The sequence below is a fragment of the Atractosteus spatula genome, chromosome 8 (assembly GCF_055471065.1).
Source record: "Atractosteus spatula isolate fAtrSpa1 chromosome 8, fAtrSpa1.hap1, whole genome shotgun sequence".
Taxonomy (NCBI): Eukaryota; Metazoa; Chordata; class Actinopteri; order Semionotiformes; family Lepisosteidae; genus Atractosteus; species Atractosteus spatula.
This window is the reverse complement of record NC_142713.1, coordinates 56,764,787-56,787,366: the sequence shown is the minus strand read 5'-3', so window position 1 is coordinate 56,787,366 and position 22,580 is coordinate 56,764,787. Positions and strand designations below refer to the sequence as shown.

At 38.7% G+C, this 22,580-nt stretch overlaps 1 protein-coding gene across 1 annotated transcript in view; it reads left to right on the top strand.

Annotated features, from left to right (window-relative positions):
* Window positions 1-21,355, top strand: part of sox5 (SRY-box transcription factor 5) — a 126,245-nt gene extending 104,890 nt beyond the window's left edge. The window contains exons 10-15 of the mRNA XM_088923135.1: window positions 1,381-1,552; window positions 5,995-6,167; window positions 13,932-14,040; window positions 16,099-16,272; window positions 18,144-18,360; window positions 19,221-21,355. Coding sequence (XP_088779261.1) covers window positions 1,381-1,552; window positions 5,995-6,167; window positions 13,932-14,040; window positions 16,099-16,272; window positions 18,144-18,360; window positions 19,221-19,524 — 1,149 coding nt within the window. The 3' untranslated portion in view covers window positions 19,525-21,355. The remainder of the gene's footprint in view (window positions 1-1,380; window positions 1,553-5,994; window positions 6,168-13,931; window positions 14,041-16,098; window positions 16,273-18,143; window positions 18,361-19,220) is intronic.
* The last annotated feature ends 1,225 nt before the right edge of the window (window positions 21,356-22,580 follow it).

Below are 22,580 nucleotides of genomic sequence, written 5' to 3'. Positions count from 1 at the left end.
TGCCATTATTATTTCTTCTGATAACTTTGTAATGTACCCTGCCTGTGAAAAATCTACCAGTTCAGTTTTTCTCTTTTTTGATTTTCTTTTTGTGTGCAAAGCTGCAGACCTCAGAACAGATTTTGTTTGCATTTCCTTAGTTCCTTTTGCTAATGCCATCAGAAAACCCAGTTACACTCTGCAAAATACAGAAATGCCATCGACACCTCATCACAAGTTAATGCCGGTAAGGGCAATGATTATGCGACTTTGGTTTGAAATGTTTATCACCCACATATTCAAGGCCACCTTGTTTTAAATTCCTGTTTTTAGCGTAGATGCGTCAGCTTTAATAAGCTGTTCTATATTCTTCAATTTGTTTCTTTTATTCTAACACTCCTAAAGAGTCCTGCAGGAGGCAAACAAAATTCAATGGTTTCGGCTTGAGTGCTGCACATGATCAAATGTGCTCAACCAATCTGGAAGGATAGGAGAGATGTCCTCCTTAATCATGGTAAAGCTTTGCAGTTCCTGAATATGAGGAAGGCTTTTGTGGAAAAAAACTTCCAATATTTTTGCCATCTCCAATGGCAGAACCAGCTTGAAAAAAATTATAATACACATGTTTTTGCTTTTCTCAGTTTCTTCAAGTGGGGGGATAATACTGTTTTATGTTACATCAGTTATGCTCAATGCAATGATGCTTTCAAAAAGCAACAAACCTTAATATAATAAAAAATCCAAATGTTTTTTTAAAGTTATCCATAGCCACGATCCGCCTCTTGTATGGAATACAATGTCTGTGGCTTTGTACTGAAATGTTCTTTGGCAGAGTGGAATTGCTAATTCTCACTGAGGGTGGAGGTGAATGGTAAAGACTGGGGGCCCTGCTGTTACGCTGGCTCTCTTCCTTCCTTCATCTATAATAAGACATACCTTCCACCCACCTTAACAACATAATCAATGAGCACTGCGTATAATAAAAGTGTTTTACAGATGGATCTTAACAATGAAAACTTTATTTTGTGTGTGTTCTATGTTTTGCATTAATAAAGTACAAAAGGGATGCATGCTTTGTACATTCTTTCATTCATTTTGCTATGAGTCTCTAAATACATCATATACTGTATTATACACAGAACAAGCCACACTAGATTTCCAGAGAAAAAAGTCTGTTTTGCCACTTTAGGGATGCCCTTTCAATGGGAGCCTTGAGAAACTGTTTGATGAGATCCTTTGATGAATCAGCTAATTAACTAGTGAGGGCGAGAAGAGTCAGATTAATGGACTCTCTTCCATTTGTCCCCTTTCTTGTCTCCTCCTCTCCGTTCATTCAAGAAGTTCCTTCATCTGCAGGACGTTTCTTTTGTACTTCATCCCGTACTCGTTGTCTGTTTCTAGGACGAAGGTGCGCAGCCACTGAACCTGTCGTCTAAGCCGAAGACGTCGGACAGGAAGTCACCCATGTCCCCAGCATCTCCGCAGGCCCCCACCCTGAAGATGAATGCCAGCTCCATGAAACACAGCATCCCATCCACCATGGCCGGGCCCCCTAACAGAGTCAGCTCTATAGGTACTTTCCTCTCTTTAAATTTTCTGCTGCGGGTTGTAATGAATTTGAATACATCACCTTCAAGTGTACTGGCCGATACAGTACATACTGTACTGTATACCCCTCTGCGGGCTTATGCACAGATGAAACCATATTACCTTTATTATTACTGATGTTGTATTTACAGTAGAAGAGTAGTTCTAGCAGCATTACAATAATGCTAAAAATGTGACTATTAAAATAAAATGCAGATCAAAAGATATCTAGATAGAATTCTAGATACAGCAAGGGACATTTGAAAGGGTTCAGATGTGTTCTTACGATGGACGGCACAGTTTGTAATTCTTAAGCTCAGACTGAAAAAGTTGCCATTTTCCATCTTCTTTTATCAGGGGGCTGCTAAATCGTGGTAAGAGCCACATCCCGGAAGCATAGGGTTAAAGGTGGGATTATTTCCTAGATGGGACACTAGACCATCGCGGAACATACATACACTATGTATGTTGAGACACCAATCACTATGAGACACCAATCGACCTAGTCAGCATGCTTTTGGGATTTTGGGAGGAAACAGCAGTACCCAGAAAAAATCCCATGAGGTCACAAGGCAAACATGCAAACGCCACACAGATGGTTCCTTGGTCCCAGGACACAAAAGCAGTAAGGAACAAACAGTAACCACCAGACTACCATGTTGCCCTGTTTATGATTTAGTATACTTACTGTAGTTCAATTACTAACATGTCTGCACATGGACGATACATATCATGGACACAATGTTGATATTTAAAGGTAATTTTCCTTTTTATTGCTTATTTTCAGTTCCTGCTGGAGGCCTTCTGTATTTTATACATCGTTTTAGGGTGTGTAACCCTTCCTTTGTTTTGGGTTGCAAAATAATGTCATACACTAAAATGAACAAAAAACAATTGTTAGGAATGTACAGTAGCTACCAGTAATAAAAAGTAAATAATTATACTTCAGTACTCTCTCAGTTTTGCTAATACAAGTGAGTTCATTGACTTTATTTTAATTAAGCTATTTTTTTGTTATTGGCTATTCATAGATCCTTTTTTTCCTTTTTTAATTTCTATCACTAAAAACAATCTATTGACCCTTAATTTAATTTTAAAAAAATAACCAGTTTACTCTACTACCAGATTCTAGATGATATGCAACAGTAAATAGAGGTTTCTTCCTTAAGAGGATAGTTAGTGTGATTTTATCAGAGCAATTTCTAAAGAGCAGGAAAGTAATGTCACTCATGTTCCAGGGACTGGTGGGACAGCAAGTTCTGCTATCAAAAGATGTTACAAAATCAAACAAATCAAACAAAACGCTTCATGCTGAAGGAAAAAAAAGTTACCAGTTGATATAAATAAACATAATTCAATAAGACTAAACCCAAGAAGCTGTTATAACATTAAAGGTATTGAGCTACATTTTTTACACCCAGTTTTAATGAAACAATATTCTTTTTAAAAGTATAATATTAATAATAATAATCGTTCAGAAACAGGCTGCTTTAAAACACTTCAGTTTGTATTTAAAGGCAGTGTCGTGAAAGGAAAAACAATCCTTATTGTCAATGTGCAAGTGGATAAATCAATAAGTTGAGTGTTCAACAAGTTATATTACAGCGCTGGCACTGATTTTAGTCTCACCGTTGAAAAGGCTAGTGGGGACGACAGAAGCTTTCATTAGTGTGTGTCTGAGACCCAGATTGCGATTAGGGCTCAATCTGGACATGAGCCTGTGACATGGCAGAGAAGGCTGTCCATCACAATAGCTGGTATTGCAAATGCTTCTTCATTAGATACGAATTGCTATGGCAACCAGTTAGCTGATTGTTTCTCTTGCTCACACTAAAGAAAACATTGGCCTTGTCTGTAAAAAGATTCTAATATACATAGATTTTTCGCTTTTATACATTTAGAAGTACCCTTGTAGGTGAAATTGAAGGGTTTTTCATGCTTTAATTGAATATGTGAAAGAAAAAGATACAGCTGATTGAATAAAGAACTAAGATGACTTTTTATATTGGAAAACAACAGATCAAAAAGTTTGGAGCCTTCTGTGAATTAAGACCCATGCAGAATATGCTCTTTATGAAATGAAGTGAGGAAGTGCTTCATGCAGTCTATTGGCAACTTGGAGTTAAGAATGAAGACAAAGCTTTTGCATTACAAGCAGGATGTGTCATCTGATGTGATTAGACAAGGCTCTTAAAGAACTGTACTTTCATGTTCAAGACAAAGAAAAAGCATTAATAACAACCCCCCTCCTTTCTGAACACAGCAGTTAGCCATTTCAGACTTCCTTTCTTTAATCTCAGTGTTTTTCAACAAATCATAGGATTTAATAGTACGTTTTGCCAGATTAGTGGATTTATAGCCCAGATGTTTTTTGTTCTGAAAAATGGATTAGGGTGTAAAGTTTGTTGGAATCCAGTGGAACATGTTGAGGCAAGCCGTTCATTTTGTATGCAATTAGTATCTGCCTTCTGTCCCACAATCTTTCCATCTGTTCACCAATATTTATCGGGTCAGATTAAGATTCATAACTCCACTAGAAGTTACGGCATCGTTGCAAGCATCAGCATTCTTGTCTGTAGTCTTCTGAAGGTACTAATTGATTGATTGATTTGTTATTTATCTAAGCAGTTCACTATAAGTCTAGGACCTTATACAGTACATACAAATGGCACAGGAGTGATCAGCGTGTATATTTAAAGACGTGAAATATCTAAACTGAAATCAGGCTTACTTCTTAAACGCGAAGATTGCTATTCCCTTTTCCACTTGGACATTTTCCCTGCACGTACCGTGCCTTGTATAGGATTGCTCATCTCCTGGAGAAGATGCTTGAAATTTTTAAGGTGTGGCAAAGAAATGCGAAGGGATGGTAATCATATTAAGGCAAAGAAATAGCAGGAAAAAGATCAGGAACAATTTTAACGAAACCCGACAGCAAATGTCTGACACACTGCTGTCTGAGGCTCTGTTTCTGGAATGAATTGACTACAAATCAGCTACTGTGCACAATACAACATCTCCAGATCATTTTGATACTTTCATCTCCCTTTTGTCTCGTTCCTCTCTGGGAAGTTGCACTTCTTGACTTGCTCTTTAATCATGTTTCAATATTTGGGACAGTCCTCTCGTGACTATGTCTCTTGTATCTTCTCATTCTGCTTTGCTCTTTTGTGAAACCGTTCTGCAGGTGAGAGCAGTGTCTGTCTCAGTCCTGGGGTGTCCATATATAAAACCATTCCCATGTTCATTTCATATTTGCATTCTCTTTGCGACGCCTGAATGATGCTTAAGTTTATTGTCTTCCCTTTCAGGTACCTGGTAGTGCCCTAACGGGACAATCAATCAAAAATGTATTTGACTTGATATTTAGGAATTGTACCTCCATTGCACATAAAGAAACCTATCTCAAAATGAAATCCGTGGTCAAAAGAGAAATGTAAGCTTTACCAGATATGCTCATTATGACTTTTTGAAGAGTTTACTCCTATGTCATTACAAATCTGAAAGCTTAATCTGGCCTGAGATGGCATTTACTAGTAGATTACAACAGATTAAGAGCCATAAGCTTCCCAAAGTCTTTGTTAGATTTAACCCGAGATAGGAAGAATGATAGCATGGCTCCAGCTTTTTACACCAGATGTAGGGGACATTAATATTTTTAAGCTGCTAGTAAAATAATAATAATAAAAATAATAAGGAAGAGAATTATTTTTTCTATTTATTTGCCAGATGTTTGTGCCTGTAAATTAGCGAAGCTAACCAGTTTTGATAGGTGTCATCTGAGTAATGCAAAGCAGAATACTATTTATTGCACTGCCCTTCAAAGAATTTGCCTTGCTATTAAGAAAAAATAACATAAGCATTTCTGAAAGCCACATAATTCCCTTTTGTAACTGATGCTAAACAAAATGTTGAAATTTTAAATTGGTGGTATATAGATATTTTTGTACATTGATGCAAAATTGCACCTCCTTATTTTTTTGTATCTGTTTTTTGGCCAAATCAGTTTAAACCGTGGCTTCTGTTTGTTTTGTGGCCCAAGCAGGTGTGTGCTTACTTCTCTCAAAACTGAAACGAATACGATATCCGAGCTAAAGCTTTGTCTAGCACCAACCCAAAACGATGCATCTTTTTTTTCTTCAGAAATCTTACTTACAAAGATGTAGTTTGCTCATATCCTTCTTTAAAACGCTAGTTTTGGTAGCTGACTGAAGATGCAGCATAATCCAATATATGGGTGGTAATTTGCTGTTTGCAGCCACACTTGAAGAAAGCAGCTTGGGCCTTGTAGCTGCAGAAGGCTGAAGGAATAAGACAGGACCACATGTCTAAGTGGACAGCCTCACCATCCATCCAGTGGCGGCTATCCTCGTATGTTTTTCCTACATACGCAGCAAAGGTGTTTATCTGACGTTTTTCTTCTTCCAGACATCCTGTCCTCTATCACCTCCAGCGGTTACTTGAATGATCACGACGCTGTCACTAAGGCGTTCCAGGAAGCCAGGCAGATGAAGGAGCAGCTCAGGAGGGAGCAACAAGTCCTGGATGCAAAAGTGGCCGTTGTCAACAGTCTGGGCCTGAACAACGGCAGGACAGAAAAGGTCAGTAGTAACGTCTCACTTGATGAGATTCACGCACTGTAGGAGATTCTCCATTTATTTTGCCTGTTCACAGAAAGTGTATGAGGTATGTAAAAGAATGATATCATTGAAAACATTGAAGAAAAAAAAAACTTTTAGGCCGGGCTTTTCTACAGGTTTGTGGAAAACAATTAAAAAGCTCGCGCATGTACAGTGCATGTAGGAACGCACGACTCAGGAATGAAAATGAGAAAACGGGGGAAGGGAGGCATGTTTGCAGTCTTTTGCAGATCAAAATAAGCGACTTAAAACAACAAAAGGTAAAGTATAAAAAAAAAATCCATTCAAATATTTAAGCTTTCTTCAAGGAACGCTCCGAGCAGAAATTCCTTTCCCTCGCTTCTTCGGCAGAGCCGACTTTTAACACTCAGCCAGACACTAATGCAAAGTGACTCAAACTGTTCCTTGGAAGCTCAGCTAAATTGCAGTTATTTGTTAAGCACACTGAAGTCAGCTGTTGGATACGGCAGTTTGGAGAAGCTTAGAGAGCATCTATACTGATGGCATTCACCCCCCCAAACCCAAACCAAGGGACATGCCTGTTGTATTTTTTCTTTTTCTTTCGTTTCCTCCTCCGTGAAGCCGAGCTGGGAATTATCAAGCGACAACCGACCAAATCCTTTTGGACAGGAAGCCTTCATTCTAAGTTTTATGTACTTGCAAGGCAGGCCTTGTGGTTTGATCGGGAAGCCCATTAAAACGTCTTTGATGGCATGGAAATTCATTTTCGTGAAGGGCCCGGCCCCGCGCCACTCTCTTTAGCTGTGGTTACAAATCAGTCATTCAAGTCTAATGGCAGTAATTGTCCTGACTGCTTGTATGCTGATGGAGGTACATTAAAATAATCCAAGCTCTCAGCCCCAGCACTGCAGCTTAATCTTCTTTAATGCAGATCAGCTGTTTTTTTAACACATGACTTTAGGCTGACTTTAGACACTGCCTCTTTTTTTTTCTTCCCTTTTTTTTTGGTTTATAAGCTTTGAAGATGTTAAAGCGCAGGGCTGGAGAATCAAAGCAGATTCAAGTTCTGTGACCCTTAATCAGTCAAAGCAAGGTTGAATAAGGCCTTTAGTGATGCCCTAAAGTGGCATCACAGTAGCCTGGAATTTGTACAAAAATACTTCTACATGCACTAAGGAGAAAGAGGGGAGGGAAATGTTAATGGGAAGACACCACAGGGTAGAACTTGAAGAGGATGCAAGTTTTTGGAGGATTATTGCTGTGAACATGCTTTTAATTTTTGCTGCTTCCATAGATTATACATTCCGTTTTTGAAATGCAAATTCTGACAAATACCTGAACATTTCCCTGGAATTTTTAAAGTGTACAATAATACCCCAGGATTTCAGTTCTAATTTGGTCGTGATATTAACAACAAAGCAATTAGCTCTTCTTTCTAATCTGCAATGCTTTCGTTTTTTAGGGACGTAAATTCAGGAAAGCAGTTTTTATATATGAATTTTCCCACTAGTTTAAGTGTAATCGATAAATAGCTGTCCTGCTTATTGTGTACTTTTCAGAATTTCCCCACAATATTGCTAGGATATGGTGACATAAAAATAACAGGCAACTGAAAATTCTTATTGTCATTAATATCAACAATTATTTAGCCAATTTTTTTAGTGGTCAGGAAACCTTATATGTGCATTTTGATTTTGTAATCCAGCTAAAGTCTAAAGACAGCTGAATAAAACCGAGTAAGACTAGCACTAATCTCATTCCTCTAGCATGGTTACATACAGAGAGCGGAAATAACACTTTTCTTACCTGACATTTGAGAAAGCTACCATGTTCACAAAAAAATCTTATTGTTTATGAGGATTTTGCACATACAAAGCTGTACTTTCCTACAGCAAGCTCTCCTATTGTCTGCATAAGCTTGCTTCCTGTGTAGATGGCTTGCTCAGATTTCACATCAGAACAGTGTGGCGTCTTGCACCAGGCAGACAGTGCAAGAGTGCTTCTCCTTCTTGCCACTTGGAGAATGTGGGTTCATGACTAGTAGGGTGAATACCTTACTGTTATTTACCTTAGAGTTTCATTGAGTTAATAAAACTGCCAGTTAGCTTTTCTCCAAAGGTATGCAACATCGGGATTCAGTCTTACTCTTAATTGTGTGTTTGTCTTTCTTTCCCTTCTGTTTTCAGAATTAAGGGCCTTCCTTCTATGGTGATGATTGATTGTCAGAGCCAATTAGTGCAGCAGTTTGGTTGAAACCCACAACAGTGTACTTTTTTTTTCTTCCTCTCCAAATGGCTGCCAAACCTGTTGGCAACTCTTGACAAGAGAATTCTCTCAAATGTTCGGATTCCCAAGACTCCATTGTGTTCCGGTTGCAATTCAAGCTGAATAGTCTGTATAAACAATTAGTATTCAGGCTTATGGTTTTCAGATTTATTGGCACTAAAATTATATTTTCACAATTTAACAGTAAAGATGGGGTGGCGCATAGAAGAAGGAGAAGAACTGTGTTGTTGTTAAGAGTGCCAGACTAAAGAGGATACAGCATTTTCAGTGGAGATACTCAGACATTTAGGTATGGCGTCTGTGGGGAGTGGTGACAAGACAGGCTGAAAAGACGAAGGGAATCCAGGTTACTTTTCAATTTTGATTTAAAACATCTGGACAGAACTATCAGGCTCAAGTGTGTGACAAACTCAAACGCATTACCTATTAACTGAATTTTATGTGTTTTATTTGGCTTTTTTATACAAATGGTATAAACACGTAAATGAAAGTGTGAATATGTGAATATTTAGAACAAGAACGTGTTTAGCAAGGCAGATGAGCAAAACACTAATGAGTGCGCCAGTGCCACACACAGTCTAACGACCAACTAGGGCATTTCTTGCATCACTTCACCAACGTTCACCTATCCCTTTCATTTACATGTAACACTCTTCCATTTCTGAACATAGAGCTCCCAATTAACCATCCACAACATACTCAAAACTCTCACCCTTTTTCACAGTTCCTCAGACGCCGACTACTGTGCAGTGAGGACATGGACTTCCAAAACCAAGCCCTCAAAATGCAATCTTCTTTCATTAAAAAAAGAAAGTTCCATGACTTAGCCTCAGTTACTTACAGTAGGTGATTTGCAGCAGCCATCATACTGTAGTGAGCAGATCCACTGCAAATTATATCAGGTTGACAAGTGAGGGGTCACTTCATCAACTAAATTAGGGGAAAAATTTAGAGAGGCCAAAGTGGATGTGTCCAGAGTGGACTTTAGCCAAGACACCAGTCTTTACAACATTAATGATTTAATGATCATTTAGTCAGGATCTTGGTTTAATTTCTCGTTAAAAGGAAATGTGTAATTTCCTCACTCAGCTTGAGCTCCTCTTAAAGAAACATAAAAAAAATGCATAAACCACTTGTGCTTCTTTTTTTTACTGGCTGAAGAGGTGTTTCTGACTGCTTTGGTTACTGCATACGAGAGTGTCTCGGGTAGGTAGTTTAAGCATGAAGTCGAGCAAGTTGCGTCAGTTATATCATTCCAAGATATCCCAGAGTTGCTCAGTGGGATTGAAACGGGGCATTACAATAGCCAGGAAAGGACTGAAGATGGATGCAGAAAACATACATTTGGACAAAAACATGCAACTACAGAGATAGATGGGCTTGACACATTCCCAGGTATATGTGTGATATTTCCTGGCTGTGTATTGATATCAGTAGACTACCACAGCTCCACATAGACATGGCATTTCCCAAAGCCTAGAACATTTGGAATTCTGATTGTGGAGTTGTGCAAAATTAAATGTTATATCATTGTCCAATCTATTGGACAAACATAAAAAGTGTGATCAAAAAGGTAGCTGAATAACTGCTCATTAAACAATGCTTCAGGCACAATTGTACAGAGAATTTCTTGCTTTGGAGCATCTTATTAGTCTGCAGTTTTGAGAGACTTGCATGTAGGTGGCCTGCTACTAAGTCCAGAATTTTGATTTTTCCATTTGCAAACAAATACTGTATGTCAAGCTCAGTATTTAACATTTCTTTGCTTCTGAGAATTTGACACTGTTTTACATTGGAACATTTTTCATACTACACACGAAAGAAAGATATTATGATGATATTTACAGCTTTGTTCTATCTGTAGCTTATATTGATTTGGGCCAATTGAGTTTTGAACAACAATATGGACTCCCCTCCATGCATGAACTGTCAGACACAATATATACTAGCGTTACTACTGCTTCTACTGTTCCAGCGTATTAGTGCTCCTTCCACTATTAACACTGCTACCACTAATAATTAAAGATGAATGTATTTCACTGATTCTTTTCTTCCTGTTTAAATTGTGTTTGTTTAGCACATTCATTTAAATTCTGAGAATTAACTCAGAGGAACAATTTAATTCCATCACAGAGAATAAAATAATGCATTTCATTACAGATTCACAATTTACATGGGTCACATTCTAATGGAGGGGACAGTTTTAAGTGTATTTTTAAAGATGCTATAATTTTGTGATGTATTCTAATTGTATAATTAAGTTGTAAATGCAACTCCAGGGCTGGAAAGCTGAATATATATTAAAAAAAGATAGGGGTACTGAAATGAAAATTAGCAAGATGTCTGCATTTGCCATGTAAATGTGCCGTAAATCTGCCTTTGATTGAGTGCAATAAATATAAACTAGGTCTGTAAATCTCACTTTGAACGCGCCCTCTCTCGCTCTGAGTTTCAAATTAATGTCAAAATGGTTTTGAAACGAGCAGGCATAGTGAGCTCTGCGCACTCGCACACTAATGTGTTGATCTCCGGCCTCTAGAGTTCACAAATTTGCATGGCAACACAGCTGGCTGTGTCGAGATCTGAAATCACCTCAGCAAAGCTGAGTGCTGCTGTGTCTCCAAAACGCTAGACAGATGGGTCACTCTCTTCAGTGACGAGGTGAGCTCTTGTCCTTTGAAAACGATGACAAATCAGAGCATTTTAATGCTTACAGCAGAGCTAGTGGCCACATTGGGTATGTACTGAATGAGCCTCAGTAAACAATACTCACTGATTTTGAACAGGTTCTATTATTTAGAAAGGAATGTGCCTCCTTTGAGTCTGCATTGCTCACCCCTGGGTCACACCCTTCAAAGTAAATAGCTTCACTCTTGCATTTAAAAAAAATATAGTTGTGAATTTTAGAAATTAAACATGCAGATTGAGAGCGGTCTAGCTGATAAGCATTGTGCTGATTTTTGTTTTCAGCCCAATAGGGGACCGACCATATTGGGTGTTGTTCCGGTCCAGTGTTTTCCCTGCTCAAAGATCAGCTTGCAGATTGGAAGAGATTGTGTATGCTTGTAGGAGAAGGGAGGTGATTGGGTTCTAGATCTGCCTCATTCTTTGTTAAGAACAAGGGAAACTTTCCTCAGTTGAGTCACAGTTTTATCAAGTTACTTCAGAAGGAGTGATGCTTCTAATGCTTTTAAACCAGGGCTCTGGCTACAGTCTATGACGTATAATCGAAACCTTATTGAAATACCCAGTTTGAGCTGTTCGATATATCTTACACGACTGCCATCATTATTTCATGGTTTGAAGAAATGTTTCTGACTGTCCTGATTTTCTGTGAAAATCAGATTCTTACATTCAGTCTCTGCGTAGTTCACAAAACACTTCTCCTTTCTGTCAGCTGCAGGGTCTTACAGCATTTCATGGTTTGACTAAAGAGCTATTTGTAACATTATTTATTCCAGTGTTGCTCTTCCACTTTGTCATTCCAGTACTGCAAAGCGCAACCTCCATGTTACTACAGTAACTCTCCTTTCTGCCTCTTAACAGAGCACTGAACTGGGGATGACAGTGACCGATGTTGGCTTAATGTGGATGTTTAATAAAAAAGTGTGTCAGTTCCAGTGTTAGTTACAAATGGCAGAGAGTGCTTTTGGTGGCAGCCACATAATAATTTCACATCCATCATTCATATTGATGCCTTGCTGCCTTGCCTGATGGATGAAGCTAGCAGAATTAACCATTTCCCTGACCGAAGACAGTCTGGTTAGCCCCATCTTTTTACGTCAGACCCCCTATGGCTCACAAACATCTATCACAAAAAGTGCACGTTTTTAATCTTCAACTAGTCAAGTGATCATTCATCTGACTTGTGAATTTTAAGTTCAGTGAATTTGCATCAAACTGCTACAAAACAGAGCCTTGGGAAAATAATTAGGAAATATTATGTAATATTCTGACTATCTGTGGTAAATTAGACGTACTGTACTATAAAAAGCTTTAAATAAAATTGTGATTAATGATAATAACATACAACATTTAACAACGGTGATGTTAGCAATTTGACTACCCTCCAAACAGTGTATCCTATATTATAATCACAGAAAAAAAGTTTATTTTTGATGGAAATTGAATTTTTTTTTGGTTTATTGGGCATTTCTGAAAATACAAAGTCTGATTTATCTCACAAACAAAACGGAAATTCCTTCTCATGAAAGAGAAGTAAAAACAAGCTCTTGTACTATACTGTATATGTACATGATTAGTGTATCATGTAATTGTGAGCTTCTTGGTAATTGTTCATCCACAGCAATACACATTTGTTAATTCTGTATCAGCAGTTATGACCCCCTTACTGTAATCTTTACTCCCTCCCCCATGCCAGTTAACCTCTGCTTTTCTCCACTCAGTATAATTATAGTTAGATACATCCCCCTCTGTGATTGAAGGTTAATTTGAGTCACTGCATAGTGATACACAACAAAAGCACAGCTGACTGTTTTGACATTCCCAGAATAGAGTTATCCTCTGAGAGTTTACACAATTCCAGCTTTATTGTTATAATCGAATTATTTCATTACCCTTTCTGTCTTGTATGGGAAGAGAGATATGGGTCAGTGCTGCAGCAGACACTAGGCAAGCTAAGAATTAAACAAAAAGTGCTGTGCAAACTGGTAGTGGAGCTAAAAAACTTGAATTTCTTTCAATCGGGTGAATTAAAGCATCTCATATGCTTTAGTCATGTGTGTGCATAGTTTTAATTACAGTTAAGTAATTAACTGTAATTAACTTATTAAATGCAGTACCAGCAGATAATATAGGTTTTGGACATGTGCTCTCTCTTTGCCTTACTACTTTATTGTGTACAGTATGTTCATGATTTGCTAGTGGGAATAAAATTGTGGGGGAAAAAAATCCCACCCAAGTCACTTTTTAACAAAAGGTTTTTTTAAACTGTATCCTGTTACTGGAAGTTGTCACACTTGATATTTTTGCGAACAGCCCAGGATGTCAGAAACACCTTGTAAGTACTAACAGCGAATCTTTTCTGACCATACCAGCACCATGCCAGTAGAGTCCGCAGACTCTGTATCAGGCTTTCCCAAGACAGAACGCGCTCTTGTTGAAGTGTCAGGGCTGCACCCTGGTGGTCTTTCAGCAGAAATGCATGGGATAAAAGCTCTCCCAAATTGGACACTTTTAACTGTGGAGGAAAGTGTTCTAAATGCAATAAGTAATTACTGTCTGGCTTGTTTATGGTTTGATACAATGCAAAAGTGTATTTCACTTAAAACTCTTTACATTTTCAACAGATTTGTTTTCAGGCTGTGCACTCTTTGAAGGCTAAACATGCAACACCTCCTGTGTTTTCCCTTCAAATTATTAATCAGAGCGTGATTAATGGGATGTCCTCAGCACTGTCTTCAGTCCCACGCTAGAGTTATTGAACGAGCCCTAGTAATACTGTGTATTTCATTACAGGAGAAGGCGGCACTGGAAAGTCTGACACAGCAGCTTGCTGCAAAGCAAAGTGAGGACGGCAAATTTAACCACGCCATGATGGAGTTCAACATGAGCGGAGACTCAGATGGTTAGTATCAGGTGCTGTTTGCTCAAATTAGGTTTAACTGGACCCTTCAGATCATTTCAGCTTGTTGGTTATTTTTATCCCGCTCGGAGATAAAGGAGAGGAGCAGCTGTTCAACTCATATGTAGTATTTTCATTTAAATGAAATAATTAAAAAAAACAATGGCCATAAAATGGGCTTCAGATGATTGCGTGGTCCAGCATTTGATATCCCAAGACACTCAGAGGCATTGTGGCTCAGCTGTCCGCGGCTCTGGGTTAAGTAAATTTCAAAGAGCTTGAGTTGGCGCAGGTCGGCCATTTTCTCTCCTGCAGGAGCAGGGGGATCAAGCCGAGAACCCTGGTCTCCTTTCGCCAGCATTGTTTTCTAACCAAGCAGGATTTGTGTAGAGAAACCACACTAAGCACTAGAAGCTGATCTGAGCAGAGGGCTCTCATTTCGACATATGTCCTCCTGTGTTGGGGTATCTTGGGATCATTCCCATGGTCCCCCTACCCAGGTGCCTTCATTAAGCTGTCGCTGTTCATATTTTTAGATTTTCCCTTCTGTGAGCGCATTCTGAAAGCAGAGAGTGGAGGTTTATACTGTAGAAATGAAAGAAATGGATCAATATGTAAAAAGATAAAGTGATAAAGAATTTTATAAACAAATCTAAGAATGTTTAAAGCCTACAGTATATGTGTTTGAAAGGGCTAATTCCTTTTAAAATATTTTTGATTTTTTTCTAATAATTTTGAAGTTTAACTTACACTGTAGCATTTTAAGAGAATAGACAGGGAAGTTTGTTGAATTTATGTGTTTTAGCTTGGTGCTTTAGTAATCTGAACATGTTTTTTTTATATATATAAACTTCTCACATGTAGTTCAAGAAAAGAAATGCATTCATTATTTGATTAGCAGTCCAAAGGACTACCAAAATTTTTAAGATGAAAAGTGCTAATAAAATGGCACTTCCCTTGTTATCTTTGAAACATTATGATTAAAATACCTAATTTGCAAAATTTGTAAAATTATATACTTTTCTACTTGAATTTGACTAACTCTTTTAAGTGCATATAATTATTTATCATTCTTATGTAGACTATTCTTTTGTTGTTTTTTATTGTGGATCTACCATATTCATGATAAATATTTTATGATGCAGTTTTCAATACAGTAACACAGGTGTTACAAAAATCGAAAAGAAATGTTCACTGAGGCATGTCCAGAAAAGGTCATCCATAGAGACTTTGGATGAAGTTGAACAATTACAGGACAGATGAACTCCAGTAAGAGAGTAAGACTTAATTTTGTCTTGGCACAACAGGGACTAAAGACAGCTGGTTTGTAAAAGCTGACTAACCTAATCGAATAGAACTTTACATCATCGTCTTCCATTAATTATTTAATGTCTTCTGGAGTAAAATTGTGAAAGGAAATATAAAAGACAATTTTCATTTTATATTTTGCTTTAAACTGTAAATTATTTTCAGAATTAGCCTTTTCATTAATTTAAATGCTACCTCACAGTTCTGGGTGTCCTGACTTTGTTTACAGCCTGGGGTGCCCACAGTGTGGACTTTGAATGTTTAAATGCATCCAAGGGGATGCAGGCCTAATTTCCTCCCTGCTTCGAAAGACATGCTGGCTAGGTTAATTGGTGACCCCGAACAGGTCCAGTGTGGTCCCACAAAAAAACAGTGTCCTGTCCAGTGTACTGCCACCTTGGCCCCCTGCTGTCCAAAAAGACTCTTGGTCACCATGGCCCTTGCCAGAAATAAACAGCTTTTCCATAAATAGATAGAAGGACAATTAATTTAAAAAGCCTGACTGCTTCGGTTTCCTAAGAATGAATATATTAAGTGTGTGTCCTTATATTCATGTCTTAATGCACCTCTCTGTATAAAATACACCTTTACAGAAACATTCATCTGCCAAGTGCAAATAAAACACTCTTTTTTTTAATTTTTGAGAATAAATATTTCGTATTTAATAAAACATGTAATCCCTAAAATAGGATAGCACATGGTGACAGGTTTTAAATCACAAGCGCTAATTGTTTTGTTCTTGTTCTGCCCTAGGAAGCCCTAGTGTTTCCGACTCCAGGATGTTTCGGGAAGCCCGAGGCAGGGGTAACACTGAACCTCATATAAAACGTCCCATGAACGCCTTCATGGTCTGGGCAAAAGATGAGAGGAGAAAAATTCTCCAGGCCTTCCCTGACATGCATAACTCTAACATCAGCAAAATCCTTGGTAAGATAACTTAAAGAAATTCTTCTTAACCAGATTTTGTTTATCCCTTGTGTAGCTGATCTGCTTTTTTTCCACTTGAAGGAGCTTTAAATATCCAACACAGAAGAACACATTTTATTTACTTCAGCTCGAGACCATGGAAATCAAATCCACTATGCATACCATACATGTATATATCAACACAGTCTGTGGAATAATTTCCTCTTCCTTTTTATCCCAGTATAGAAATTGGACAGCTTGTTTAGTTACCTCAGTGGCTCAGAGCAGTTTCTTCTCCTTGCTTGTGAGGTGATTCTCAATGACATAATCTATTGTCCATTTCTTATCTCTATTTGCCGAGCTTGTGTCAGAAATAGCAGGCGTGTGCACCTGGTATTCCTTGGAGGGAGATATCAGAAAGAAAAAGCTTAGATTACTACACTCCTTGTAAGCAACATTTCATTGTATAACTAACAGTTAATGAATTGTTATGGAGAACAGACTCCAACAATATGATACTAATTAATTATGCATTAAACAAGCACTTGAGTTAGTCTGACATTTTATGCAGACCCCTGGGATTTCTTTTGACATTTTAAAGAGCTTCTAAGCATTTTATAATGCACTGAAATCTGGTTTTAATAAGCCACTACACTGAATTGTTAACATAAGGAATTTCCTATTACAGTTTTGGCTGCATGTGTTGGGGGGCAGTGGTGACAGCTTTTTCTGATTAAATATACAGTAGTTGGAAGGAGAGTGTAAATTCATTGCACATACTGTAGCACAAATAGCAGAGTGGAGTGCTCTGCAAATGTTGCCCAGTTTGCCCAGTTGAAAAAAAAAACAGTCTGTGTAATGAAGGGAGAACAGACAGAAATGCAGAGGGTCAACTGCTACCCAAGGGCAATTTCTCTCTGCACGGAAACAATACTAGTAGATGCAGTTAATTAAAAATATGTATATTTGCAAAAGTTGTCCAATTCCCCAGTTACCGAAGCAATAGAACCCTTTTAAGTATTTCCATTGAATAAAATTAATAACAAGAGTGAAATAGCCATACAAAAGATCAAAAGGCCACCCACAGAACTGTTATGCATAGAAGCATAGAGCTGCTTCCGATATTGAGATTTAGATTGACTTGATTATAATTATTTGGCTGATACTTCCATCAAAACTGATTTATACTGGGCCTTTACAGGGCCTTTAATGAAGCAATGTGAGTGAAGTACCTAGCACAAGGGTACAACAGTGCTGTCCCACCTGAGATTGGGACCCACAACCTTCCGATTCTAAGGCCAGCGTCTCTGATCTCTACTGCACATGTCTATTACATTCTATTACATTGTTTGAAGTCTAGACTTCAACTTATGCCATAATAAACAGTGAGAGGTGAGGTCTAATAGCAGTTAAATTGAGTTCCATTATTTTAAACACAATGTGCTGAACCTAGAATTAGTAATAGCACATTGCATGTAAGGTCTTCTGAGGACATTGACTCTCTGATGCAATGTGGATAAACTTTCACATAGATAATGCAGTAGTGACTGTATTCATAAAACGATTTGAAAGATCACATGTTCTACAGTATTACAACTGAATTTCCACTAAGGGTGTAGGATGGCTTAAGTGCTTATTATTCCAATGAGAAAGTCACGGCATATACAGTAATTATTTTCTTAAAATTATCATGACACAGGTAAAGTCTTATCTTAAAGAGCTCACCAGCAGGGCCTCATTTACTATAATACTCCAAGACTGGAAAATTCAGAGAAGAGATAAACATATGCAAAGGTATGTGATAGGATATGTGATAGTAGTTAATTCTGGACGGACCCTTCCCCCCCCTCTTCACTCACAATCACACAAATCCTTGTTTCCATTACATACAGGGTCTCGCTGGAAAGCCATGACGAATTTGGAAAAGCAGCCTTACTATGAGGAGCAGGCCAGGCTTAGTAAGCAGCACCTGGAGAAGTATCCCGACTACAAGTACAAGCCAAGACCCAAGCGCACGTGCCTGGTGGATGGAAAAAAACTTCGGATCGGGGAATACAAAGCCATCATGCGCAACCGACGACAGGAGATGAGACAGTACTTCACTGTCGGGTAGGAACTCCTGATATGCGATATTTTTATTTCAAAGCAACTTTGAAAAAATAACTAATTTGAATTAGCTTAGGAAATCATGCAGGGTAGATACATTTCTTTTCAGGTGCACATTAACCCTTTTTTCCCCAGAGATACTTATTTTGGTCCATTGGTTTTCTAGAATGTCTTGGGTAATTTAGGATTACTGTAGATGCGTAACATGTGTGTGAACACTTTAATCGCAAATTTCTTTATGGCAAATGCATAACTCTTTTAGACATAACAGTATTAGCTGAATAAAGCTAACATTTAAAATATCATTAGACAAGTATTCAGTGATAGGAAAAATATGTTTCATGTTCAGGAATTGTTTTTATTTCAATCCCAAGGATGCTACTGTCTATTCAGATGCAAAGGAATTGTTCTGAAGGTTAAAAAACAGTAGATAGCTCAAAGATTAGTTGATGAAAAATCACCCTTTTAAATTTTGGATATTATTGTAAAAACTTACAAACCTTTTGTATCGTTTGGCTTACCTTCTGGGTTGTCCTGATGATTTAAATAATCTTATCTCAAAAATTATCAGAACCCTATGTGAAAAATAGTATTAGTGAGATTTATTAAAAGTGCTACTCTACCCAAGTTAATTTGTGTACGCCTATTTGTGTACGCTTGAGGCAAGCCTCCAACACATCGGCAGGGTTTAGATAGAAAAATCCCGTTCGCCCAGATAGCTGAATAATAAACAGAGCCGCCTGGATATCCGTGTGCTCGGATCTTAAACGAAAGCTTGAAGAAAGAACTCTTGTGTCCCAGGTGAAAGCTGGACTTTGGTATTGCGAGTCCTCATATGTGTGCCTTCTGTTTTCTGTCCACAGGCAGCAGGGTCAGATTCCTCTGACGTCGGCAGGAGTGGTGTACCCAGGAGCCATCGCCATGGCTGGCATGCCCTCCCCACAGATCCCCTCAGAGCACTCTAGCATGTCCAGCAGCCCGGAGCCCAGCATCCCCGTCATTCAGAGCACTTACTTGCACAGCATGAAGACAGAGGAGCCCCGCGTCAAGGAGGAGATGCAGGTGGACGACAGCAATGGGGACGTGTACGAGGACTTTGATTACGAGGACGACGACGCGGACTACGGCAGTGACAGTGAAAACCACATTGCCGCGCAGGCTGACTGATAACGGCGGGGAGCCGAGGTGTTGACCCGTTTCACGGCCAACCGCCGCTACTTCACCAACACAACCTCTCCTCCCTCCCGTTTCTCGTACACCCTCTCCTGACCAGCCCCCCCCCCCCCCCTCCAAGCCCCTCCAGACTCTTTCAGACAGGAGCTAGCCCACCTCCCTGACCCACACCTCTCCGGTGTCCGAATACCAGCAGCCAAGCACATTAACTTTTGTCATACACTGACTGTTACACAGAAGAAGAAAGAAAAAAACGAAAGTCTTAAAAACTTGTCAGGACTTCACTTCTGCTGAATTCTAGACCTGAGTCTGCGAAGCAGGATCAGAGAAAATAAGAAGAAAACCGAATAAGCTACACAGAAAACACAAAGAGAAAAGAGATGCTAGTAATTCAGCTGCTATACCCAAGCACTGAAGTCTTACCCTTCTGACCTATTTGTTGAAAAATAAACTTTAAACGGCTGTTTGTTCTTCGACGTTCTAGAATATTCTCACTCAGGTACACAGTGCCAACAAGTGGCTTGTGAATGTGTTTTGTTGTTTTTGTGCTACAGTTTTAAGAAAAAAAAATCTTTTTATTTTTTTTCCTTTAGTAAAAATGCACCTGACAGGAACATTTTAAGGCTTCTCTCAAGTTTTTCGAGGGACTTATTTTATTGAATTTCAACAAACTGTCGTCGCATCCTTTTTTTCTGAGGACTTTCCACCTTTCATCGCACACCAACATCGCATCTTATAGGAAGTGCCAAATTTGTACTAAGTGTTGAAAATAGGTTACCTTTTTTAATCCTTAACGTCTTAAGTTAGGAAAGTGTTGTGTCTTAGACAATCCCCCATACGGTCCTGGAGTACCAGCAACTTGTTGTTTTTATTCTGTTTGGGCTTCATATGTTTGTTTCATTTTCCTTAAGAAAACTGTAGGTGCAGTTCTCAGGTGAAGAGAGAGACTTCTGAAACAAGAGAAATATGTTTTCTTTTTTAAAACTTTATGTGTTAAATTTTTGTGTGTTATGGTACTAATAATGTGTTGGACCATTATTAGCAAGTCAGCTCTGGGGATGAAACTTCACCTTTTCCATCGTCATGCGTGCACATTGGCTATGTTTGTGCTTTTTTTCCATTTATATTTCCACAGATGTTTAATTATATAACAGTTGCACTTCCCATGGAAGGACATGGTACAGTACTCACTATTTGACCAAGCAGTGCACAAACTGCAGAAATCTCTGAGCTCTTCACAGCAAGATGGAATTAATAATATGATAATACAGATGTTTATAATGCTGAAAGCCTTCAAATAAAAAGTACATTCTAGGGTGTAAAAATTAGAATGCTTTAGGTCAGGTAATGTTGCATAATAGGTTTTTGGAGGGTTTCTCTCAAAGTAGAATATTTCAGGGGCAGTCTAATGAGGAGTTAAAAAGCTTCTTAAAAGGGTTCTCTTCTGTTTTAATCATTTTTTGGCTCAAACGCTCAAATGTCCATGCAGATTCCAAAAGAAACAGACAAGAGACAACTTTCCCAGAAAATAAATGTTATTACTTTAGTGCCCAAAACATTTCACATGTCAGAAAGACCCTCTTTTTGTAATTTACTTCAGTCCACATCTAAAGAGTTTTTTAAAAAATACCCAGAAAACCCAAAAGCACATGCTACAGGTATTTAGAGTCCACATCAAGTGCTCTGTGATCAGCCTATAAACCACTGAATATCAGTTTTCAGTAGCCTGTTCATGCAGTTTTATGATTTAAGGAATGTATTCAGTACTTAAAAATGAATTAGGTCTTTTTATGATTCAGTCAAAAACCCGCGCAAATAAAAAAAAGTATCATTAGCATATAGAAATTCTTCTGAGCTCAGTAACAAAACAAATAATAGTCATACATATCTGGGAGACCCCTTACCAAATTCAAGGTTTTCATCTATGTCTCATGTCCTTAAATACTTTTCATAAAACAGCACGCTCATTATGACAAGAGGCATGAGAGGATGTCATTTTAGAGAAAGAATGACTCGTTTTCTAAAACGTAAAAGAAGAAGCGAGAAGACAACATTCCTGCATTCTGCAAGTGAGAAAAAACCCCGTGTCCCCTTTTGTATTGATAAAAAAAATCAGAATGATGGATGCAGGCCGTCCTCAAAGATCTGTGGATTACGAACATTGCATCAGCCAAAACGCTAGACACAGAATCTAGGACATTTCCAAGATACTGTACTGGACATGTCCAGGGGAAGATTATGTTTGGTCAACTACTACAGCTTAAGGTGAATGATGTGGTTGGTCAGTGATGCAAAGCTTGTGTGGTTACTTCTGAACTTGTAACAGCCACTGGACTTTTGTATTTTATCACAAATTATGAGATATTTGTGGGATTTGGGCAGTACATGTAGTGGCTGGCTGTTTGCATCGCTTTATGCTCAGTGCATGGGGAAGAAAATTAGTGATAATGGTAATCATTGCTATTTCTATTCCTCTGACCCACACTGCTTATCATCTCAATTTGCCTTGCCCTCCTACTCCCCTGTTGCCATGTCACAGCTGGTGTTTCTCTGGGGAGAGGCTTTTGACTCCCTGCTGGCCTCTTCGGTAGGCCATATGGCAGAGGAGCTGGATATTCCAAATAACAAGAGCATGAGCCCTTAACATGTAAAAATCGCAAATAAACGCATTGAATCCAAAATGCATTAGCTGACTACAAATGGGGTGCTCACTGCTGTGTCGCGGTACGGTCTGTGTAAGAGTTTGTCATTCTTTCGCGTGTACAGAGCCCCTTCTGTCGTTGCTGTTTTGAAGATTGTGCTTACAGTGGTGTGGCAGTGTAACGGTATAGGAAGGGATCACTGTGGGTTGCTGCACAGCTGATCACCGTTCCTCGGACAGAGGTAGCGTGACTTGGCCAGCATGCAGCCAATGTCGCTGTGCTGCTTGTTCCCTGTCAATTTAGCGCACTCGTACTGGTCACTGACTCCTTGAAGAAAAAGAATTCAGCAGACTGGCTTGCTGCGTCCCCATGATTTCATGCCCCTGTTGCTAAACCGCCCTCATGAAA